This window comes from Rattus norvegicus, chromosome 13, assembly GCF_021556685.1.
Source record: "Rattus norvegicus strain SHRSP/BbbUtx chromosome 13, alternate assembly SHRSP_T2T, whole genome shotgun sequence".
Taxonomy (NCBI): Eukaryota; Metazoa; Chordata; class Mammalia; order Rodentia; family Muridae; genus Rattus; species Rattus norvegicus.
In genome coordinates this window covers 79,139,906-79,161,020 of record NC_141546.1, presented here as the reverse complement: position 1 = coordinate 79,161,020, position 21,115 = coordinate 79,139,906, and the positions used below count along the sequence as shown (strand labels likewise).

Sequence of the window (21,115 nt, the reverse complement as noted above, 5' to 3'; positions counted from 1 at the left end):
ATAAACCACAAGAAACAGTGTAGGCATCCTGCAGACACACCAGGGATGGTGGTAATTTGGAGACTTCAGCAGACCTTTTCCATCTGAGATCTCAGGAGCTCTCCACACTCTTACTCACCAATATTATCCATCACGACAGTCACAGATTCACCACTCATGGGGAACAGGGTCAAGGTGTCCTCGTGCCTCCTCCCATAGATGAATGAGTGCCCAGTGAAGTGGACGGTCAGAATGTCATCATGAGTTCCCACACTGCAGAAGTGCCACTGTACGGCATCATCAAAACAGAATCCTAGGGTGGATATGCTCTCAGGCACGTACCCATTGATAGCTGAAAGAGGAAAAGCTGTCAAATGCCAGGTCTGCCCAACAAGAGGACCCATGTCTAATTATCCCCAGGTCCCTACGTCTAGTTGTCTGCATCAGAATGGTGATTATTAAAGATAAGCTTTATAAGGTCTAATAATGCGTGAGTAGGTCATAGACCACATTCAGCTTTGCAAGTGATGGCTGATGCTCCTGAGTTAGCCGAATGAGAAAAGTCAGGATAGAGACAGAGCCTTTCACGCAGGTCGATTTAGCCACTCACTCACCAAGCAAATATAAAATGCTACTTTATGATGTGCCATTAATATATTCTCACAATTGATTTAAATTGTCTGAGATGCATCTGCTGGGAAGACAGGTCTATGTACGAGAACTCTATCTTCTTGACATAGTAGTTATGAGTGAAATGAATGTCACAAAAAGAAGCTCACAGCACATTGTCATTGAGACTTATTGTCTGTAACTCATGGTGGACCTAACAGTTTCCATTCATGTATTGAGTTCATATATTTTAATTTTCTCTAAAGGAAGATCAATTTAGGTAACATTTTAATGTGCATGGGTAGTGAGTGTGGTGATCCAATTACGATATGATTTATTTAAAGGCCCAATCTATACACACAGGTCATCACTGTGACAATTCTAGTATGATGCTTGGTACTAAGACAAAGATTCTATGAGACTCTGTACCGAATACTGGTAGAGTTGCTGAAGGTGTGTGTGACTCGTTTCCACATCACCCCAGATGCTTTTTTTTAATGGTCTAATGTGATGGACTGGCTACAAGTGGCTACTAAGATATAGGTGGACTTCACTGACATGAGCTTTAAGGATCAAATAAATACACATTCTACTGCAAAAATCAGTAATAAGACAAACCTCATTTTCTATTATATTTAAAAATTATGATGTCTCTACAGAGTAGACCTTGTCTCAAACAACAGCAACAGAAAGGCAGTAACCAGAATATACTGAGCCGAGTAAAACATTATTCTAATTAATTTTATCTATTTCTCTTTAGTTTTCAACTTTCCCAGAAAACTTTATGTGAGTGACTCACATGTGATTTTGTGGGCAGTCCTGGCCCAGAGCTATCACAGATCCATTGCTGAAAGGAAATTATGTGAAGAAAGCTGAATGTCAGTCCTGGAGCTCCGTGCCCAGACCCTGGGAGAGCCACCCACCTGGAGGGGATTGTCTGTCAGAAAACACTGTGGAGGAGGCTCTTTACTTTGAGGGACAGTGGGGAGGGCGCTAGCGGTTGTGGGGAGATTTGCTTGCAGACCCCACAGTAAAATTCACCTCAGATTTCTCATGACAATGAACTTTGGAATCACAGCAAGTGTCAGAACTGTGGCTCAGAGAGATTGCCCTCCGCTCTCAACTCCTCATGACTCACTTTCCCTTCGACCTCCGCACACGCTGCCTTTCTTCTGGATTCCCAGAGTCACTTTGCTTGACTTCACAAAGCAGCATTCTCTAAAAACATCTCATTTCTGTCCTGGTGTCAACTACAGAGTGTTCATTATGAACGTTGCTAAAATCCTCAGGTTCCACTGACCAAAGCCCTCAGTGCCTTCCCCCAAAGCTTCCTCACTGCCTAAAGCATGTACAGTTAAACACACATACACACACCACACAATCACACCCACCCACCCGCCAGGCATATACATCATACACAATACACCAAAACACACATACATACCACATACAAACACACCATATACACACCACAAACAACCACACGCGTACATGCCACATACAACATACATACTACCCCACATACTACTCACATAATCACACAATACCACAATCACACCACATACACATATCACACACCACAGATGACCACTTACACAATCTCACACACACACCACAATCATACACACATAATCATACCACACACACATATCACACACCACAGACAACTACACACACAATCACACACAAATAACCATACTACAACATACACAATCTCACACACACACATCACAATCATACACATATAATCATACTACACATACACACACACATATCACACACCACAGACAACTACACACACAATCACACACAAATAACCATACTACAACATACACAATCTCACACACACACATCACAATCATACACATATAATCATACCACACACACACATATCACACACCACAGACAACTACACACACAATCACACACAAATAACCATACTACAACATACACAATCTCACACACACACATCACAATCATACACATATAATCATACCACACACACACATCACACACCACAAACTACACACACAATCACACCCATACACATAACCATACTACACACATACACATATCACACACCACATCGTATACCACTACCCCACCCCCTCCCAACGCACTTTGGAAGTAGGATGCCATCCTGACTTATAGGATCACCAGGCTTTGAGCCTTTTCCTAACAGACTATAGGCTTTGGCTGCCATCTTGTCCAGTCAACAAGTCCTTGAGCTGTGAGTGAGGAGAGGAGAGGGTGACTAGAGAGGATTACGCCCATCATCACATTTCTGCCTCTGGGTACAGACACACTGCGACCGCCAGGGTGGAAAAGATGGATGGAAACAGGGGTCTGACTTACTGTTCATGATGTTTGATTCATAAAACTTGGGGTCATCACGCTTCACCTCATCGGGATTCTCACAAAACTTGTTGATGTTGTCCTCGATGTACCAGCTCTTGTTCTCATCAAACATAGCAAACACGACCTCCTGCTCCATGTCTGCTACCCTCTGCAGGGGAAAGGGCAGTGATCACAGCTCCCGTTGGCTGCCTATTTCCCCATGGTCGTGGGGTCCGGAGAAGCCACGTGTCAGGCACCTATGAGCCCATTATTTACCAAACACTTATCAAAGATAAAGCTAATATGTGAACACAAACAGAGGGAGTCAGAGAATTCGGTCAAAAATACCCAGGGGGAAAATTCTGGCCAGTACAGCACCGGCAAGTCAGTGTGTGTGTGTGATCCAAAACTTTTCAGAGTGAATGGATGGCTGTGTTCTAAATGGGCGGGCAGAAAGGATGGCCAGGCAGAAGGCTGCCGCAGGACAGCCCACGCCCTTCCTTCCCTGGGTTGTTTCCTACTTCCATAAATCAGGACATCTGCCTATTTTGCATGCCTTTGGATAAGGCCTCGTCCACTATTCCTTGGCCTAATGAGTGAACCTAACTGGAAATAAAAGGAGACCTCACTGTCAATGAAGATAAACTCAGGCTGCTGCCGATGTAGTTCAGTTGCTGAAGTGTTTGCTTGGCATGCATAAAGCCCTGGGTTCGATCCCCAGTACCACAGTAAACCAGGTGTGGTAGCGTTTGTCTCTAATCCTGGAACTCAGGAGGCACCCAAGCTCAAGGTTATCCTCCACTAAAAAACCAGTTTGAGGCCTGCCTGAATTAACAAGAGAAATCTGTCTCGGGACATAAACAAAAGCAAACCAGCAAACACCACCAACAAAAAAATAAAAAAATAAAACAAGGGGGTGGGGCTCAAGTGGTCAAGAGCCCTGGCATATCTCCCAGAGCACCAGGGGTTCACAGCCATCTATAACCATAGTTACAGGGGACCTAACTAACACCTTCTTCTGTCTAATATGGGCACCAGGTATACACACTGCATGCAGGCAAGACACCCATACACATAAAATAAAACAAACCTAAAGTTTAAAAAGAAAAGAAAAGGAAGGAAAGAAAATCTTTAAAAAGTCCAAGGCTATCCTGGGCTATAATAGTGAGTGTGAGGTCATGTCTCAAAATAAAAACAGACTCAGAAATCTAGTCTCTTTGATCACATTCTTTGCTATAACTAAGTTCTATCACAGAAGGACTTTTGGCAGGCTCAAACTTCACTAAAACTATGGCTGCAAAGGTCCTAGCTCTCGGGGGCTCTCTTCTGTCTCTGCTGCTTGCCTCAGAAAACAGCAGAGATTGGTACCGAGTTCACACTGAGCTCCCAAGCCACTCTGTAAACACATTTCTAGGCAGGACAGTGTTGCCTACTTAACCAGAGGAAGGGATTAAAGGAGTCCAGATGGCTCCTTCATCACACGGTCCACAGGTTTGAATCTAAAACACGATCTAGCGGGATGTGCTTTTCTGCAGCCAGAGTCCAGAGGAAAAGAGGCGGAGCAGCAATGAGAGAATACGAGATGATTCTGACGATAAAGATCCCCACACTGCTGATAAAGAAGACTAATGATTGCTGTATTTTAGAACGGAAACCCTCCCATCCAGTAGGGAGACTTAATCTGTGCCAGTGAGGAGAAATTCCTCTTTTCTTTCTTTTTTTTTGGGGGGGGGCTTCTTAGTTTCTTTCTTTCTTCCTTCCTTCCTTCCTTCCTTCCTTCCTTCCTTCCTTCCTTCCTTTCTTTCTTTCTTTCTTTCTTCCTTTCTTTCTTTCCTTCTTAAAGATTTATTTACTTTATTTATGAGCACACTGAAGCTATCTTCAGACACACCAGAAGAGGGCATCAGATTCCATTACAGATGGTTGTGAGCCACCATGGGGTTGCTAGGATTTGACTGCCTCTGGAAGGGCAGTCAGTGCTCTTAACAGATGAGCCATCTCTCCAGCCTTTTTTTTTTTCCTCTCTTATTTTGGTTTCATTATGGATAAATACCTGTATGCCTCTCTGGTCCAGGGACCTGCTCTTACAAATTAGAAGGAGCCCTATCAGTCCAGAGGCAATGTCCCTTGTAACATCCACATCACTGTAGTATGGCCTTGTTAAGCACTGGGCGTCATTTTCCGTGGGTTCGTCAAACTCTAGAATGTTCCATTTGTAAGTGAAGGTTTCTCCTGGTTGAACTGGTTTGATCATGGTGTGACTGCCTGGAAGAAAATATACGCTATTAATTTTTAGAAAAATTATTTCATCATAATAAATATCTCCCTTAGCTTTTATCTAGCGTGATTAATATGAAGAAAGAAATATTCTTCTTGTATTAAACTCTTGACAACAGATAGCATGTAGCTGTTCAATGTTTCTCCGCTAGATGTCGCCAATGACACTCGGAAAGGAGGGATACCCTTCCACATTACTGACCGCATTTGTCATAACCACTGAGCAAATCGGACACGAGGAAACTCTGGAAGCCTCTCGGAGATTGAGAGTCTCCAAGAAGTGAAAGGTTCCCACCTGAGGTGGAGGAAGAATTGACTCCATCTTCGTAAGGAGAGAAGGTCACCCCATGCGGGTAAATGCTGTACGGTCGGCTGGCCATGTTTTTGAACACGATCTACAAAGTTAAGTCATTGTTATTATTTCTGTGTTGAAGGTCACTCGTAAGAACTATCTCAGACAAGAGGAGGGCAGCATCTTGTGTGTGCGTGTATGGGCAGGTGTGCACACACGGATGTGCAGGCAAGCAGTGGGAAAATCAGTTCCGTTTATCCCCTTGTTACCCCTCATAGCACCTCACCCTCTCCCAACTGGTCTCCACATCCTTTCCCTATTCTTCCAGATTGCACCACATCTCTGCACGTCTCCTCTATGCCTTTTCTCCTCTAAACCACGATGCTTTCCTGCTTGCCAGACTCCCTGAGATCATTGCTAGTGAGGTTAACTTCCTGAATGGCCCCAGTAGCCAGACCCCAAGTTCTAGAGAGAAGATGCTTACATTGAAATCCAATGCACCCCAGTAGAGGCAAAAATGAGGGATGGATCAGAGGGAAGGAAGGCTTTGTTTACTTTCAGATGAACAAAATGGGATTTGTCTAGGGCATGAGTTTCATAGACGTCCTAATTTGTCTGTTAATCTTCAACGGACAACCTTAACCTTATCTTCTTCTCAGTTTGCTGCCAAAGCCTTTGAATCATCCCCAATAGTGAAGGCCCTACATCCTAGGGCCTGGCTAATCATTGCAAACTTCAATTGTCTGTGTCCCTACCCAGCTCTGTGTGTGATGTGACATAATGTTCAAGGTAATTATTTGAAGAAAACTTTAGGCTTTAAAGCAATTGTTTCTCTCTCTCTCTCTCTCTCTCTCTCTCTCTCTCTCTCTCTCTCTCTCTCTGTGTGTGTGTGTGTGTGTGTGTGTGTGTGTGTGTGTGTTCAGAAGACAACCTGTGGGAGTTGATTCTCTCTTCCCACCAAGGCCTTGGGTAATGAACTCAGGTTTGGCATCAAATGGTTTTATGCACTGAGTCATCTTGCCAGCCAGAGGGTCTTGTACATGTATGAAAGCGGTTGTAACCGGAGACCAGTCATTAGAGCCACACACTTGGACTGTAGCGAAGAATTATTTTTTCCTCTGTTGTGCTGACTCAGATGTTCACAATGGTAACGAGCAATGTCGTTGTCAAAGCCACTCAAGCCTTCTGTATTACAACAGTTGTGAGGCTTTTGTCAAGCACACTGACTTGAAAACTCAGGGCAACAAAGTTCTCCCGGCTCTCTACCTGAAGGGAGCTGTGCTGCATTCAGTGGTGTGTACATCTTGTCCAGGCATATTTACTTTGCTATAAGAGGTAGGATAAACTTTGCAGACAACCTTGGGATTGTCTGCGTGTGTTTCATTACGCTTATTTGTGGCCTCATGGGCTTAGTTTCCATAGAATATTCTTCACTCCTCTAAGGACACTGACTTTGTTTTATTCCCTCTATTCTTTTCTACTTTGATTATCTATCCCAGATCCTTTGTATTATTAAGTAGGATATAAGTACTAAATAAAACTGAAAGCTATGTTTGACTTTAAAATTATATGACTACACTTAAATATATTAAAACTGCCAGTTCCTTGATCTGTCTTTCCCTGTTGAATTCTTCCCTCTTCCATGTTTCTGTTACTTACCTTGAGTGTGTCCCTGACCTGGGCTTTAATAATAGGGCCCAAAATCCCGCTTTGTCTGCTACTTTGATTCTCGATGCGTTTGGTGAAGGTCTCATCTTTATATTCTCTGTAAATGACTTTCTTGTAATGTTTTCCAATTTGGTTTGAGAAGTTATCCAAATGCAGAGACTTGTATAGTCTTAAAGTGAAAGGAAACAAAAGTTAGAATACTTTAAGCAGCGAGTTGAGTACGATGTACGAGAGGGAAACCCTTGGGCACGCAAATGCTGCTTTGGGGTCAGCTAAAATGCTACTTCTGAGAAGACTCAGTGTACTCTGCATCCCGATGCCCTCTGTGTAGCCATCGTAAGTCATCCCCTCTACTATTGGACAAGCAATACATAACTGATGAGAAGCAGCTACTGGGACAGAGCACTCTGTACCCTCATTTACTTATTTATTTATTTTATGGGATTAATAGTATTCCACTGCATGGATATGCTATAACTTGATACTCTTCCAACTGAAGGACCTTCGGAGTTAACTCTAATCTTTTGTCCCTAGCAACATGGCACCAGCGAGCACCCTTTTCAGACAGTCTCCTGAGCTGTGGACAAGAATACTTTTATATCATTCAATTCCAAGAGCACGGTGCCTGGGGCTTACCATTCTTGCACATTTTGTCAAACTATCCCAGAGAATGGCTTTAGCAGCACACTGGGTCTCCAGAATGTGTGATAGGTTTCGCTCTCTACAGCCTCAACAGCAGATGGTGGGATATGAACCTGCCCATCTGACAGGTACAGAATAGCATTCCAGGGAAAAGTTCACGCTCATTTTCCTTACTAGAAATGGCATATGGCGAACTACTAGAGCTTCCGATTTTCTGGCACCTTCCCTTAGATACAAGAACACAAGAATAGCACCTAGCTTGTAGAACTGATGTGACAGCCTTAGCAAACACCTACTACAAGGGTTAACAGTAGCTAGCATTCTACTGCCATTGTTCCTGTTACTATCATCAGGCCACATTCCCATGGGACTTAGTGGATAAGAATGCCTGGTTGGAAACCGACGCACACATCCCTTGAGAGCAGGCCGCTCATGACATCATAATTCAGACCCACACACTGAGGACCCCGTGGGCCATGTTTTTGACCTTTTCGTGGTGGTCTGAACCCCAGCTCACTTGTCCATGTTTGCGGGTATCACAGGTGCGTAGTTCCAAATGACTTCCTCTGCGGCGATGAAGTACTCCCACCTCTTCATGTGCCGCCGCTGCTCTCGGGTGAGCGTCTTGGAGCTCCTGGTTTTCTTTGGGCAGTTTTTAATGTCAATATAAGCCTGCATCCCAGCTGGATTAGAATACAAAGACAGTCGTAGAATTCCAGAGAAACAATTATCCATCTGAAATGTGTGTTAAACAATCAATTCACAGAAACAAATGACAGCAGCAAGAACAATGCTCAGACCGTCTTCAGCTGTTCCAGCCTGAACTCTTTAATGGGTCTTGGAAGGAAGCAAGAGGAGAGAGGAGGAGAGGAGAGGGTCAAAGGGAAAGGTTGATGAGGCTCTCTGTGTTTCACCTGCAGCAGGAACAAGCTTGAAACCCTGGGCAGAGGGCTGGGGTATTGCTCTGTGGTGAAGTGGACTCAGCGTATAGATGGCTCTCAGTTTGATCCTTAGCACAGCTCTGCTCTCCTCTCCTCTCCTCTCCTCTCCTCCCCTCCCCTCCTCTCCTCCCCTCCCCTCCCCTCTCCTCCCCTCTCCTCTCCTCCCCTCCCCCTACAAAATAAATACATATAAAACAAGAAATCACTTTAATTATTTTTCCTGTTATCCCCTTGTTAAATGAAGACCATCAAAAGGTATACTTAGTGTGATTGTTAAATAATAATTCATAATAACAATTGACCTTAATTTTAGTTTTATTTTTTGTTTTATTTCTATTAGTAACTACATGAGAGTGATAGCTTATCTGGGTCATCACTTCATCATACTTAGTTTTATTTTTGTTTTATTTCTATTATTATCTACACAAGAGTGATAGTTTACTTGGGGTCATGACTTCACTGTAGTTTCGATTGCTCAGAATGAAAAAGAAATGTTCTCACACAGTGTTTATTCATTTCTCAAGAGCCTGCATACCTGGTTGTGACAAATGGTTTCCTATGGTAACAGATTTGCTTCTCTAGCAACATGAATGTTCCTCTCAATAGTCTAAAAGCAAAAATGTGTAATATGACAGATGTCTCATATCTATGGTACCACATGACTACTGCTGGGCACTTCATCCCCACCCCCCAGAATTCACTGATGTTCTCTGGAGTCATTTCTAGTTAGTGTGATGGCTAATGACTTTAATTCCCACATTGGGGAGGCTGAGACTGGAGACTTGCCATGATTTCAAGCCAGCTAAGAACTTATGATAAGTTTTAGGAACGCTTGCATTATAGCGTAAGACTCTATATCAACAATCAGACCACATATCATTTGTGGTCTGTTCAACACACACTGATTGGGTTCTTTTCTGTGCCGGAATATGGTGTCCACCTCATTGCACCAGAGTACATTATCATCTTTGGTCTGGTCAGTCTTGGTAGCTCTGTACCTCTATAAATGTGTGGCTATTTCCCTTCACCTGTCCTAGTTTCTAGGTCCTTTCCTTTGCCTACATATGAAAAAATTCCAAAAACGCATTCACATAGACATTAATTTTCTTCCTCCTTTGTGGAAGTGGAGACCTCTTAAGCTTTTGTTTTACATTAAAAGGTCTTTTCAATGCCTGCACCTCCTTCATCCCCAGTTAGTGGGTTTTAAGTCTAACAGCAAAATGTCTAATGGTGCCTTAGGAACCAGGATGCACGTGTCTAGGTGGGGTTGCCTAAAAGGTTAAAGGAGAAGAAACAGGTTAGTAACCTGGGAAGCAATGGTGCTCACTCCGCACTGTCGGGAAGTGTCGAGGTTTGGGCTGTGTGTTGTAATGCTACATACCAGCTCTGGTTGCCCAAGGGACAAGGAGATCCTCACCACGGGATGCTATGTAACCTTGCACAGTATTTAAAGCTATTGGTCGGATAAAGATGCCTACAGTCTGCAGCTGGGCAGAAGAGAGGTCGGCAGGGATTTGGTTGCCAGGCTTGGAGTCTGGGGCAGAGAGCGTGAGGAGGAGAGCAGGGGGATGAAGAGGGAGGAGAACACACCATGGGATAGATGAAATAGGAGAACATGGCCACGTGGGCTGGCCAGTTGGAGTGAGAGCGGTCCGGGCAGAACATGGCAAGTCAAATCTCAGAGTTATTGATAGGGAAGTAGACAAAATAGCTTAGAGCATTGACATCAGCCCAGCTCGAGTGCTATTAAGGCTTATTATAAATATAAAGGCTTTGTGTCTTCTACCTGGGAATTAAATGATCCAAGGTGGAGTAGAACCACCCCCCTCCCCAATTAATTTTAACCACAATAAGACAGGTTTCTTGCCTTGATAATGCTTTGGGATGAGAGAAGAAACAATCCATTTTCCTTCTGGGCTCATAGTCATGTTGGCAGTTGTAGATGTCGCACTGACCAGAGTCACGGTGGACACTTTATGTTGGTTCTGCTCTAGGACTTGGCCGTTGAAGTGAATAGAAAACAATTCTGGTCCCGAGCTCATCCCAATCAGATGCCAGCTGACATGATCGTAGGCACAGACTGTTACATCTGAGGGAGAGACAACATCCAAACACAGAGATGGGAAGCAGGGAATCACCACTCATGTACCAAGTAGCAGCACAAAGCGGGGGTAGAGGTTAGAATGGGGGCCACTCCTTCAGAGCTGCAGGGACAGCTAAGGGACAAAGGCTATGGGGCAGCTAACTATGGGATGAACCATCCTGGTTTGTGCAGGATTGAGAGGTCTGTCAGGACACAGGGCTCCCAGTGTACGAAGTGATAAAGTCTTGGACAAAATGGAGTGACTATTCACATCCATCTGGCCTTACTTGGAAGAAGTCCTCAGTCCCTCCAACAGGCCTGAGTGTCAGGACCTAATCCTCTTCTGCAAACAGAGGTCAAGCTCTGTCAAAGTAGAAGAAAGTGTGAAGATTGCTGAAGAAATTTCTATTGCCTCTTTACCCTCTTTTAAATTATGTTAGTAACTTGGTTGCTACTGGTGTCCTCACTGAGACTGAGACACTGCGAGACTTTTTGTGCACGGATCACTAACAGCCGAGGAAGAAAACCAAGGAGAAAGCCCAGTTTTGCTTTCTTGGTTGCCACAGTGATTGAGAAAATGCTTATTTGCCTGGGAGAGAGTCCAGTCTTGGATCCTACTCAGATCTATATTCACTAGATAAGAGAAGGATGCTATGGGATTTAGTTTCTTATTCTTGGAGGCACTTGTCCTTTCTGAAAGCCTTGCAAACAGGAAGCTGGGAGGTAACACGAAGGTATGCATACCTGTGGGTGCATTTATCCCATTCAGAAACAGCCCACACGGTATTGTCATGCCTACTCAGTGCATGTTACTCTAGAAGACTGGGAGCTTTACCGGCATTAAGTATTATGTCTACTAATGATTTTCCCCCTTTTCTTGCTCTTTTGCACTTATTTGAAGGTACTCTTTCTTTTCAAGTACAAATTTATAATCTTTATTTCCCAATCAAGTTGTTTCTATTCTTTGCACACACAGTCCACTAGTTCAGCTTTCATGTATTTACATGGATTATGTCCGTGTCAGGATACAGACAGAGGGATTGTTGATTCCATTTCCGGGAACAGCATATTGAGACTCCTGGTTGGTAAGGACCACCCAGAGGCAGGGAAAGGAATGAGATATGGATTCAGATCTTCCAAGGTCAATTAGCGCAGTCTCATGTTTTCAGGAGCCTAGTTTTGAAACCCAATTAATACTCAGAGCTGCATGAGCCCATCAGAAGATGGCGCCAAATGGAATACAATAAAAATTTAAAGCAATATTAGACCCTGACTCTTGACAATGATGGTTTTTCTGTAAGAGAAGCCATTGGTGATATTGATACATGACGAAGTTTAGAATTTTTGCTTTTGTTCACAATTATTTATTTATTTTGTGTATGGGCATGGGCACAAATGCCATGATTCGTATGTGTAGGTCAGAGGACGACCTGTGAAAGTTGGTTTTCTCTTTCCACCATGAGGATCTTAGAGATCCAACTCGGATCATCAGACATGCAGAAAAGCACTCGCACCTGGTACACTATCTCACCAGCCCGAGGAACTTTTAATAGAGAAATATTGTCATTTTTTCCTAAACTGAACATAAATAAATACTATCTATTAATTATGGTATATATCTATACATATATTATGGGATATATCTGTATCTGTGTTTATACACACAAAAAAATATACACATACATATTAAGGGACCGATTCTTAGCTCTTTATATTGTATCTGGTGATTGTAAATTTGAAATTTGAAATGTTAATCTGGAATAGAAGTCAAGATTAGAATCTCCCATAGAGAAATAAACAGTTTCCCAATCACCAGGAGAACAAAAAAAGAGTAAATCTAGGCTTTCCTCCTTTAGGGATATACTGTTAAATGGATATTTGCCCCAGAGCTAGAATTACCCAAGATACAATCCACAGACCACATGAAGCTAAAGAAGAAGGACGACCAAAGTGCAGATGCTTCAGTCCTTCTTAGAAGGGGGAACAAAAATATTCATAGGAGGAGATATGGAGCAGAGACTAAATGAATGGCCATTCAGAGCCTGCCCCACCTGGGGATCCAGCCCACATACATACAGCCACCAAACTCAGTCACTATTGGGGATGCCAAGAGGTGCATGCTGACAGGAGCCTGATATAGCTGTCTCCTGAGAGGCTCTGCCAAAGTATGACTCTCACAGCCAACCATTGAACTGAGAACGTGGTCCCCATTGAAGGAGTTAGAGAAAAAATTGAAGGAGCTGAAACGGTTAGCAACCCCATAAGAACAACAATACCTACCAACCAGAGCTCTCAGGGACTAAACCACCATCCAAAGAGTACACATGGACAGACCCATGACTCCAAATGTATGTGTAGTAGAGGATGGCCTTGTTGGGCACCAATGGGAGGAGAAGCCCTTGGTCCTGCCAAGGCTGGGTCCCCAGTGTAGGGGAATGTCAGGGCAGGGAGGCAGTAAGGGGTGGGCGGATGGGTGGGTGAACACCCTCACAAAAGAAGGGGAGGATGGGATAGGGGTTTATGGGTGGGAAACCGGGAAAAAGGATAACATTTGAAATGTAAATAAAATTTAAAAATTCAATTAAAAAGACATTAAAAATTGCACCCATTAAAGAAAAGAGATAAACTGTAACCATAGCAACCTTCCATACCACTTTTCTCTGTCTTTCTACTAGGACTGGAGGCTTCATTCTAAGTCAGTTCTAGTAGAAAGACAGAGAAGAAGTGGTGTAGGTGTTTGCTATGGTTACAATGTCTCCTCAAAGGCTCTGTGTGATGAATTTCCGGTGGCAGAACCTAGAACCATAGAGCCTAGTGGAAGGTGGTTAGGTCTCTGGAAGGGATTAATATAGTTAGTTCTCATGGGATCTTGGCTAACTCTCACAAGAGCAAGTTATCATAAAGTTATTATGATGCAAGCCCCAGCCCTGTTCTTAGACTCTTCTACATGTAGCCATTTCCCTTTTTGCTTCATCGCCCTACTGTGATACAGACAAGTGGCCCCTCATGGAAGGCTGAGCTGATGAGCTGCCAGTCTAGATCTTTCTGCTTCTGAAACTGAATTCTTTTAAAATATCTTTTTCTTTATATAATAGGCAGCATTCAATATTTTGTTATAGCAACATAAAATTGACTAGTACAGTGGAAGTCATTTACACACACACACACACACACATACACACACTTAACAGCTAGTATGATTTTACTTTCTAATAAAATTCTATGAGAAAACCTTCCACATGCCATTGGATATTGTTCATCAATAGACTTTTGAACTGCTAATAATACATTTGTATGGTGCAGTATACTGTTACAGAGCGACTCTGTAGACATTGATATGCTCCGAGTACTGTACCTAATAAGGCTCCTTGTTAACCTCCTGACTTATCTGTTGTACTTCCTGGGTAAGACAGAAATGATGATAACATCATGAAAATCACTGAATCATTGCACAAGATTGTGATACTTCACCACTAGGCACTGGGGACCAGTGAACATGGTAGTCTCTACCTTAAAGAGAGAACGGGACCAATGTAGGACAAGTGGGTCACTGCCACTGCTGAGTGGTGCATGGCCCCTGTATTACCTGGCATTGTCCTATTCACAAAGCCGTTGACTGTGTACATGAGGGCTGGTGACTGGCTCCAGCTCTTGCTTTCATCAAATACAGCAAACAGAAGCACGTGTTGCTTGTCAAACATCTTCTGAGTCCCATCCTCAGTCAGGGTGCCTGAAAAAGAAGAGACATGCTTCTATCCAGTTACAGATCGAAGAGCACTTTTAGCATTCCCATACACCTGAATTTGAGGTTAGAAACAAATAATGTTGGTATAAATTTGAATCATACATTCCCAGCCAGATCTTATTCTTATAACCCCAGTACACAGGAAGCTGAGTCAGGAGGATCATGAGTTAGAGGATAGCTGGTCTACATAGGGAGTTCAAATCCATTCTGGACTATTAAAAGTTTACCTCAAAAAAATCAAAAACTAACATCATCAACAATGAAAAACCCCATTTCTTCCAGCCTTCTAGACCAGAACACATACCCAGTGTTGAATGAAGCTTTCTCAAGCTGGGACACGAGACTAGAGAAATGGTTCTATCAAGATGAATCCATATTTATACGAGCAAAAATAGTGATAAAATGAAAATGCCTTTTATAAGATTAACAGTCTTTTCAATGCAATCACATATCCTTTAAATGTCAGGAAATTTAAATATATATTTGCATGATGAATGGGAGGGCTGGGTACCTGATCTGTGTACAGGTATAAATGACATTATCTCCATGGTACAGTTGGTTGTGGCTCTTTGGTTGTTTTAATGAACGATGGGTTGAGGTCTCTTAGAGTAAGAGGAGGAAGAAAGGAGAATGTCAAATGCATTTCTAAGAAGCACAGCTAATGGGATTCCTGACTGTTGGGGCACCGTCAGAAGGATGAGCCATGGTGAACAATGTCTTGGGGAACTGTGTGCAAGTCTCCAGGGGGGAAAAAGGCAGAGGGCCTTTTACTTCAGGTGCGTTTTGTTCCCTGGATTGTTCTTGGACATGGTTTTATGTTTCTGGTGACAAACACATTCAATTTATAAAGCATGTTATTCTTGTTGGATGTCAGAACACAGCTATAGAACCCGATCTGGTCAGTTGTGCTCCAAGTCTGCCTATGGCCTTCCGCCTTGCTTGTATCCATTTTCAGAGACAATCTATAGTGTGTACCAGGCAACTGTGCTTAAATTGGTCTGTCCTGAGAAAGTTCTGGAAAAGGGCCGCTCTGTCAATATTTAGTATGGGCTTACAGCATGTATTTACATGTTTTCCTGCATTCAAACATCCTTCCTTGGATCACTGCTTTGCTTCATTAATGTAAAACGTACACTGAAACTGAAGTAAACTTGTCTAGAGCATTAGACTGCAGTCCATTCATTCTTCAAAGACCTCAAATCCCTAGTCTCCCAGACACAGATCTGCATAGGATGACAAAAGTCAGTGCTCACAAAATCTGTGGACCACACCTAAACTGTTCAACTCATTATTAAGAAGCCAAGCTGACCTGGGGGTGGTGACTCACACCTGTGATCCTCCACTAACTAGGGAAACAAGGGGCGAAATATCACTATAAGTTCAAGGCCCTTTCTACTAAAACAACCAACCAACCAACCAATCCACCTTCAACCAAATAACCACAGAAGAGAAAGCTGGAGTTGCCTATGCTTATAAACCAAACCACCAACACAGACTCCAGCTATGTCAGTTGTGCCAGCCACTGTCATTTCCAGGAACTCTCTCAGTTACTAGGGTGTTGTACACTTCGAAATGAATAGGCCTGGCTTTGAGGTACTGGTCATACAAGTATGCAGGCAGGATGTCAAGAACAGACTTGAAGCAAGTTGCCATTGACTGAGATGAAGGGAGGTTTTAGAAGAAATAGGGGGAAGCCAGTACCAAGTGCCACTTTCTCTTAGCCATGATCTGATCTCCATTCCCTGCTGCATCACCTACAGGAAGGTATCGAGGTTCCCCCACACTTCAGCCCAATAGAATCTCCCAGCCAGCCCAGCGGCTTTGCTGTAATTGGTTCTGCTGGTATTGGTCTTACCTTCCTTGCAGATGAGCAGAGGCCCAATCAGGCCTGAGTTGAAATCCTGGGTCAGGTTTTCATAGGAGTAGTAGATGTGGGTGAGGCATGGTGGGTCATCAGGTGTGGGCCCGCTGTCCTCACCGATGAACCATTCATAGGTGTATTCCTCTCCAGCAGCCACAGCATCGTCCTTCCTCTCAGCCGGGGATGTGTGGTCCAGGTAAGAAGCCCCTGGAGAAGTGACCGCCACAAAGACATCCAGAGTTTTCCACCACTCGCCAGTGTGGAGAAAGGGTGATGCGCTAGCTCTGTGCAGATCACCTGCCTTTCACAGCAACTTTTACACTCAGAGGAGTCATACACACTGCACACACCAACCTCTATCCCATATTTACACTCCACAGTGCCCTGAGGAGTAAATGTTATTAGCAAAAGCTGTTATTAGTTAAGGCTGACCAAGTTAGTTTCCAGGGTATCAGAAAAACTGTTTATATGTAATCAGAGACTCACATACATTTCATCGATAGACCACCTCATAATACGAGAATCAGTATGTTTTCTTCAGAGTTCTCCACACGTCATGCTAGTTTACTGTTAGCATCGGATGTGTGTGCTGTTTGCGTGTTGTTTTGTTTGGCTCTGAAAAAACTATGTCTTCTTTCCCGAGGCAGTCATCCTCAGTCCTGTTTTTTTGTTTTTGTTTTTAGTCCTTGCCACTGGACCTTTCTGGCTCTTCCCCACCCCTGCGGTCTCCACATCCAGCTCCTGCATGCAGCCTACTCCTTGGGCACATGAAGCCAGTCTGTCCCAGGGTGAAGATGCCTCGCTTCATTGTGTAAAGACCCATTGACAACCTATGAACACCGGGCACTCCCTCCAGGAGTAGAGGGGTGACGTAGAAACCAGTCTTCCGTTTTGGAAGAAGAACCTAGATTAAAAGGAGTCTGGAGGGTTGAGAGGTAGTAACGATGGAGCAAGCAAGAGCAGGAAGGGGAGAGGTCAGGGTCCTAGGCAATCGACAGGGACCGGCTTCCTCTTTGCCAGAGGCACTCTTCACTCAACAGGTGAAGCTTTCTCTATCATCAGTTGGTGCCAAGGTTCCTCTTTGGGATGAAGTTGCCTTCGTTTGGCGCAAGGTGAGACCATCAGAGTATAGGGAAACAATCCTGAAGTGTTTCACATTATGGGCAAAGGGCCAGTGGGAACTATTTTTTCCTGAAGGGATTGCACTTTTGAAAAGAGAAATACTAGGTCTTTCTAGCCTGCTTTCTTCCTTCCTTCCTCCCTCCCTTTCTTTCTTTCTTTCTTTCTTTCTTTCTTTCTTTCCTTCTCTCTTTCCTTCCTTTCTTCCTTCTTTCTCTATCCCTGTCCTCTTCTGCCTCCCACTTTTCATTGCATTGATTGATATATGATAAGGTTCATCAAATTTAAGTATAATATTTGGTGAGTTTTAACCAATGCGTATAGTCATTATAACTAGTCAGTGAATGTAGAGAATAGCTCCTTCGCTCAAAGTATCCTTATGTTACCTGTAATCAATACCCTCTCCTACCCAGGCCCAAGAAATTATTTATCTGCTTTCTTGTACTAAAACTTTGTTTTTTATATAATGTCATATAAATAGTATAATACATTATTTTTGGTTTATGTTTGGTAGCTCCTAGTGCTGTGATAAAACACCCTAAGCCACTTGCTGAGGAAATCGGAGCAGGAACTCAAACAAGGCAGGAACCTGAAGGCAGGGTTTTATGCAGAAAAAAAGGGGTGCTTCTTACTGGTTTGCTCTCCTTGGCTTGCTCAGCCTACTTTCTCATAGCAACCATGACTACCAGTCCAGGGATGACACCACCCACAATGGGCTGGGCCTTCTCACATCAATCACCAGTTAAGACAATACCTCACAGGCTATTATCGAAGCTCCCAGAGTTCATAGCTGGGTAAGATTGGTGATTATGTTCTTTCCCCAGTAGCATGCATAGAATCTCCCAGTACTATGAAGTCTAACCAGTACAGAAGGAGCTTCCGGGTCAGTACCAGCTTGATTTCCTCACGTCCTATAACTCATGTATATCCTAGCACAACATTTTAAGGATGTCCCTCACTGTCATGTAACTTACACTAACTCCAGAGTGAGAGGTCTGCTCCTCCCCGTGTATGGGATCTCTTTTTCTGACTACGTTGAATAGTTTTGTTCCATCATTAGTTTTTGATCATGTGGTCATGCTCTGCTCTGATGCAGTTTTCTTCCTGTTTCTACTTCTCAGCTTTGTCAATTCCTTCTCTTTTCATTAAAATTTTCATACTGTTTTAAACATATTCTTTCTTCTCCTTCAACTCCTCCCATATCCTATCTACTTCCCTACCCATTCAACTTTATTATCCCTCTCCTTCTCCTTTTCCCTCTCTCTCTCCCTCCCCCTGCCTCTCCCTCTGAAAAAATAACCAGGAAAATGAAAATCAAAACAAACAAACAAAAAACCCTGACTAATAAAAAGAAAAGTCAACAAGACAAAAATAATCAAAACCAAAGAACATATTCTCTTTCTCTCTGTCTCTCTGTCTCTCTGTCTGTCTCTCTGTCTCTGTCTCTCCCCCCCCCCCCCAGAACAACAACAAAAATACTCACCCAAAATATGGAGCCCATGTTGCATGAACTCACTACTCCTGGGCATGGGGCACACCTTAGAGTGGAATTCATATACCCAGTGTCACTCTATTGGAGAAAATTAAATTTCTCTTCCCTAGCAGGTACCAGTCACAAAGAGCTTCCAGATGAAGGGTGAGACCTTGTGTCCATTTCCCATCTCAGTGCTGGGAATCTGTCTTCTCTGAACTGTGCATTCTCACTCTCTGCACGTTGTGTATTGTGAGTCTCTGCACTAGTTCCCATCTACTGTAAGAAGGAGCCTCTCTGATGCTGGATGAGCGAGGCTAGTCTATGTCGTAGCAGAAGGTCATGGGGAGTCATCTATTGCTGCGTTCCTTTGGCAGAATAATAGTAGTTATTCAGGGTCCATGAATAACTAGGGTCTAGTCTTGGGTTTCTGTCCATTTCTAATCAGGAGGTGGTTGGGTTACTACCATAACATTTGCAGTAGAGAAGTCTCTGAGGAAGAATCTCAGAGGACAAATGGGGAGCTTTATCTCTGAAGGCTCTGAAGCAAACACAAACAGGACTGATAAGGTGGGTCACACCCTCCCAGTTCTGGCTTTGTGCGACAACTGGTAGGCATTTGGTTCCTTGAGCTGTTTGCCCTACATGAGGCATGGATGCTGGCCTTTACTAAGTGAGTCTTCCTCCACAGCCTCATGGGTTAAGACATGGTGTTTGCTGAACTGAAGCTTCCACTGTTTTAGCTGCTGCAACCCACAGAGGATTCCGATAGTAGGAAGTAGCGTCTTCCTTCTGTCTTTTTAGACCCTCCAAAAGCAGAAAGTGGCCTACTTTGTGGGGTAAGAGGTTGCCTGATAAAATGTCTGCTTATCTTTTAGATGTCTGATTAAGTACAGCTCACTCCTTCTCTGACTTCTATGTTACATGGAGATGATAGTCTTTTTAAAATTATATGATTGTTTTCATATATTTGTATATGCAATACATAGGCATATGTGTATGATTGCACGTGTGTCCATGTGCATGTAGAGACTGATGTTGACATCAGGTATCTTCCTCAATGGTCTCTATCTTCTAAACTTCCTAAGCCCCGGGATTACAGGAGGGCCTCCACAGCCACATCCCCTGCTGGGGATCCAAACTCGTGTCCTCACACTTGCATAATAACCATTTTTACACATTGGGCCAATTCCTATCACAATTTATGATTAAATATTTGTTAGATTGTATGAATCATGATACCTTTTCCTGCTAGGTTGAGGTAGAAGGCTCACAAACCTTGACATCAGAATTAAAACTTTTGGGTTATACTCATGTGAACTTGGAAAGGGCCCTTAATAGTCTTTTAAAGCCCTTTATCTTAAATTAAAATAATTCCTTTTCTAGAGATACATTTTTATGGGATATGAAGGCTCTCTCTCTCTCTCTCTCACACACACACACACACACACACACACACACACACACACACACAGAGAGAGAGAGAGAGAGAGAGAGAGAGAGAGAGAGAGAGAGAGAGAGTCCTTCCACTCAGCTTCTCGAATGTGAGCATTACAGAACTGACCCTATATTTAGATGAAAAATATCTTAGTACTCTTGTGTTCTAACACATCTGAGAAAGACTAGATTGGGTTGGTCCTAGGTTGCTATAGAGTCCCACAGCCTGGGTGGCATCTAAGCACAGCCATTCTTTATGTATCTTAAGGCTAGACATGGTTTCAGCATGATGGTGCTCTCATGAGGCCCTCCTTGGTACAGAGGGATATCATTTCATCTTGTTCTCAGGAGGCACACAGAGGCTGAAGGATGAAGGAGCTCCACCGGAAGTTCCATTTCTAAGGGTCCAAAACCCATCATGAAGGTTGGGGCTCCATGACTCGAGTCCCTCCCAAAGGCCTGATCTGGTCTCATCAAGGATCAGGTTTTCAGCATATGAAATTTATAAAACACAAACATGGACTCTATATCAGGAATGTATCTATTTTAAGGTGAGGGAAATTGGTAATAAGACAAGATAACTGCTTATACTCACTGACAAAACTAATACATTTCTGAGCAAAGGGAGGGCGATACAGTGTCCTTGTTTCTTAT

General features: G+C 43.3%; 1 protein-coding gene across 1 annotated transcript in view; it reads right to left on the bottom strand.

The window, feature by feature from the left end:
- F5 (coagulation factor V) overlaps positions 1-21,115 on the bottom strand; it is a 69,685-nt gene that overhangs the window by 32,960 nt on the left and 15,610 nt on the right. Inside the window, 9 exon segments of the mRNA NM_001419051.1 lie at positions 119-331; positions 2,944-3,094; positions 4,979-5,190; positions 5,498-5,597; positions 7,154-7,331; positions 8,322-8,487; positions 10,613-10,834; positions 14,415-14,558; positions 16,429-16,641. Coding sequence (NP_001405980.1) covers positions 119-331; positions 2,944-3,094; positions 4,979-5,190; positions 5,498-5,597; positions 7,154-7,331; positions 8,322-8,487; positions 10,613-10,834; positions 14,415-14,558; positions 16,429-16,641 — 1,599 coding nt within the window.